The 4,142-nt window shown below is 34.5% G+C and overlaps 1 protein-coding gene across 1 annotated transcript; it reads left to right on the forward strand.

The window, feature by feature from the left end:
* Positions 1-536: 536 nt before the first annotated feature.
* LOC118750678 (transmembrane 9 superfamily member 4-like) lies at positions 537-2,341 on the forward strand. The gene is made up of 6 exons (XM_036485411.1): positions 537-773; positions 944-1,338; positions 1,400-1,567; positions 1,628-1,739; positions 1,794-1,959; positions 2,012-2,341. The coding sequence occupies exons 1-6, from the start codon at positions 747-749 to the stop codon at positions 2,248-2,250; spliced, it is 1,107 nt and encodes a 368-aa protein (XP_036341304.1). The 5' UTR covers positions 537-746; the 3' UTR covers positions 2,251-2,341.
* The last annotated feature ends 1,801 nt before the right edge of the window (positions 2,342-4,142 follow it).

A 4,142-nucleotide genomic window follows, 5' to 3' on the forward strand; every position in this document is an offset into this window, starting at 1 on the left:
CAACACACAAAAATAAAGCTTTCGCACGAGCTATTGTTTGGTTTTTCAACTGTCAAAATTTTACTCTGCAATTTTACTACAGCAAAATTCAATTTATTTGTACACCATAGCAAATTTTTCCACCCCGTCTCACCACGGAGAAAAAAGTTACCGATTGGCACAGGCCCTTAGTAGAAAAGTTCCATGTTGAAAAAACTTTTTATTATGGCGAGTAAAATTTACATTTCTGCTGTGCCAATTCGTAACTTTTTATTGCTGGAAATTTTTGACAGTTGCTCTGGTGCAAAAGAAGTTGAGCAATTAAAATCAGATATTATACAAAAAAGACTTGTCTTAACTGAAATTTATTCTTCTAGAACTAAAAGCAATGCATTTATTAGACGCCTTAGTAATAAAATTAGTACAAAAAAACTCTTCAAAACCGTCAGACTGGGTTGAAAATTTTCATTCACCTCATAGTTAACAAAAATTTACCATCCGTAGTACTTTTCTATCAATTCGCAAATGCCGTTTGCACAAAAAAGGTTATGAAATGCGTTTTATTTAAGTCGTTTAGAAAATGAGTCATGAATGTGGAATTATTCAATAAATTTCGTTTTACACTATACTTTTTGAAACTATTTGGAGTTAATTATTTTTTGTTTCTTAAAAGCAACCCTGCGTGGTTGGAAGGCGAGTGGGTTATATTGTGGTTTTTTCTGTTGCGACTAGTACGAAGGAAATCTGTTTTGTTGAAAATATAAATTATGCATGCGGTCACCGCGAATATGAAGGTATTTGCTTTATAGGGATATTTAATATTGTGTAACTAGTTTCGATATATAAATAAAATAAATAGCCACTTTTCGCTGGCAGGTCAAAAATATTGTTAACGCAATTTGCTGATAAATATGTTAAAAATATTTTATTTAGAAGAAACTGTGTTTGTTATCTCTTTGCTAAGTGCTGTTTACTTCTGCTGCGACTTATGTTAATGCTGGATGTGTTTTCTCTTGCGGAATGTTTCTACGTGCCGGGAGTTGCGCCCGTTGAGTTTTCGACGGGACAAAAAATCGATGTGAAGGCGGTAAAAATGACAAGTAGTCGGACCCAATTGCCTTACCAGTATTATTCCCTTCAATTTTGTTTGCCGAAAAACGGCACTTTAATATACAAATCGGAAAATTTGGGAGAAGTTTTACGTGGGGATCGAATTGTAAATACGCCTTATGAAGTGCGTATGGCTGAAAATATTAACTGCAAGTTGCTATGCAATAAGAAGGATCAACCTATGAATTGGGATAAATATCAGTCTGCAATAGTTGCCGAGCGAATAGAGCACGAATATTTCGTTCATTTGTGAGTTCAATATAACTTAGACAACTTAAATAAAAAAAAAAATCCAAGCTATTTATTTCAGACTTGTGGACAATTTACCAGTTGCGACTAGAATAGTAAATGTTAATAATCCTAATAATCCCAATGAAGTAACTTATGAACACGGCTACCGACTAGGACAAGTTGAAGGTGACAATATTTATATAAACAATCATCTGAAGTTTATTCTTTCATATCACATGCATGCGAAGTGAGTTTTCAACCTGATATTTAAATTCTGCATATGATTACTAACTAACGTCTTATATAGAAACAAATACCGTGTGGTCGGTTTCGAGGTGGAAACTGCTTCAGTCAACTACAAAGAAATCAAGTTTGAAGGGGATTCTTGCAACTTTCCAGACAATTCAAGGCCCCAATTGGTTACAAACAAAATTTTGCTTTAATTAAAACGTATTTATATTTCAACATTTTAGGTGAACCCTATTGCAAGCACCCAGCTATATTTTACCTATTCCGTCGAATGGAAGGAATCTAAAGTAAGCTGGGCTTCCCGATGGGATACGTATCTGGGTATGAGGGACGTGCAAATTCATTGGTTTAGCATCATAAACTCGCTTGTGGTTGTATTTTTCCTTTCCGGTATATAGATCGATTTTTGTCTTTTAATTTTTGTAAAAAAATATCGTTGTAGGCATATTAACTATGATCATGATACGAACACTTCGTCGAGATATCGCACGTTACAACACAGATGACAATATTGAGGACACATTGGAAGAAACAGGATGGAAGCTAGTACATGGTGATGTTTTTCGTCCTCCCAAAAACACCCGTCTATTTTCTGCAGTTATTGGAAGCGGAATACAAATATTTTTTATGGCGCTAATAACAATATGTAAATATATTTCAAAGACGACTATTAGTTTTTAAAGGTTACCCGATCCTTATCCATCCGAAGTGAAAATTCCAGGGTTCAAAATTTTTTTCGTGTATGAGCACTGAAATATCAACATTTATGATATTTCTCATAAGTGAGATATCAAAAACTTAAGTTTTTTTTCACAAACGTAGGTATAGCAAAAAATTTCTAGCTTTGATCACACATAAATGTGCGAAGTTAAACCAAGGAATATTAAATAAGGTAGAAGTGATTTTGACATTTCTCTCTTTTGAACTCTGATTATAGTGCCAAATCATGGTACAATAATTACAGGTGTTGTCTTCCCAGAGAGTTTTACTTCACATCGAAATTCGTGCTCCCTTATTTTCATTTTGATGCAGTTCAATGTTGATTCTTTTACTTTTATTTGGCTTTGCTTTTTGTTTTCGCTCAATTTAATTTTTATAATTTTACAAAACAAAAGACAAAACGTTTGAAATGAAGTGAGTTATACAAATCTTGAATGTATTTACTAAGTAAATGTTTTTTTTTGGCTTCTGCAAATTAAATAAGTCCACTACAAGAAGGTTTGTTAAAAACAAATACGTGTGCATATATGATATATGGGGTAAGGAAATACCCCTTTTCCCTAGCAGTAAACTTTTTATTGTCGGCAACAATGATGTTTTTCAAATAAGGCAGATCGGAGTATGCACTCTCTGGAAAGACGATACCTGTAATTATTGTACCATGGTGTCAAATGATGAATAACTTTTTAAGTAGGCATTTTCTATGTTTCATTAAAAATTCAATTGCGTGCTACGAGATAGCATGATACAAAAAACAAGGTAGTTCCCTTGTCACTTTTCCGTCGGCATATTAACAACCTGACAATTAAGCAGATTGTGACATTTCGTGCTACCATACCCAAAATCTAAAATACTTAAAATTTTCTTATTAATTTTTTGTCGATTTAAAAATCTTTGTTCTTAAGCATAGTATTTTATTCCTATTTCACGTGAAAAGCTGTTAAATTGCATATAAAACTTCTTTCTGTGAAACAAGTGTGAAATTCGACAACATTTCCTCAGCAAAGTACTATTCTGTTCACGCTGTGAAAAAACTTGCAACATTTTTGCAAAATGAAGCTAGCAACACAATTTTCATGACATTTTTAAATACACATGTACATTTTAAATTGTGTGAAAGCTGACAGTTTATAGAATTCAGTAGCGGCGAAAACAATGGGGGGTTAAGTGGTTAAACCTTACCCAAGCCGATCGTAAATCTTGCGACGCAATTTCAGCTTATGCCTGTCGGTCTTGACAAGAATGTAATCCCTCAAGGTTTAGCTTAACATGGTTCTAGGGATACACCCTGTGATGATGTTACTTTCCAGAAGGTTTCGCGCCCGTTTTTCTGTACATATTTCCATTGGAAAAGTGCCTCATCTCAGTATGCTAGGTAAATGCTTCCAGAGGTATCTATGCATCACCAGAATTTTAGTTTATATGGCTTATACCGCGAGCTCTCGTAGCTGGCTACGAGATCGTTTTCATATACCCCCATTTTTCACAGGTTTGGGATTGATTTCATTTACCTCTTTTCCAAGTTCTACGGTGGCACGCTGCATTTTCCAACAAACCCATATTTTTTCACGAGCTTGAGATTGACTTCATATACATACATATATCCATACCAAGTTCCAGAACTCTACCATAAATACTTCCAGAGATATGCACTATGAAAAATTCGATTTGTATGGGAGGTTCCACACCCCCTTTAGATAACGGTTTTGTTTTAGCCTATAACCATTCTTGGAAGATTTGTGTCCGAAATTTCAAAAAAATCGACATAGCCGGTATGGGCATTGTGACTCCTCAAAGGAAATGAACTGGCCCCTATTATGAGTTGCATTCGATTTTCGACTGTGGTCGAAAGT

The sequence above is a fragment of the Rhagoletis pomonella genome, unplaced genomic scaffold, assembly GCF_013731165.1.
Source record: "Rhagoletis pomonella isolate Grant_MI unplaced genomic scaffold, Rhpom_1.0 Rhpom_scaffold_00353, whole genome shotgun sequence".
Taxonomy (NCBI): Eukaryota; Metazoa; Arthropoda; class Insecta; order Diptera; family Tephritidae; genus Rhagoletis; species Rhagoletis pomonella.

Excerpts from the sequence above, each read along its gene's own strand:
- LOC118750678 (XM_036485411.1), top strand. The coding sequence starts at position 747 with ATGCATGCGGTCACCGCGAATATGAAG. Across the intron at positions 774-943 it reads CGGTCACCGCGAATATGAAG|TGCTGTTTACTTCTGCTGCG; the intron begins GTATTTGCTTTA and ends CTCTTTGCTAAG. Across the intron at positions 1,568-1,627 it reads TCATATCACATGCATGCGAA|AAACAAATACCGTGTGGTCG; the intron begins GTGAGTTTTCAA and ends CGTCTTATATAG.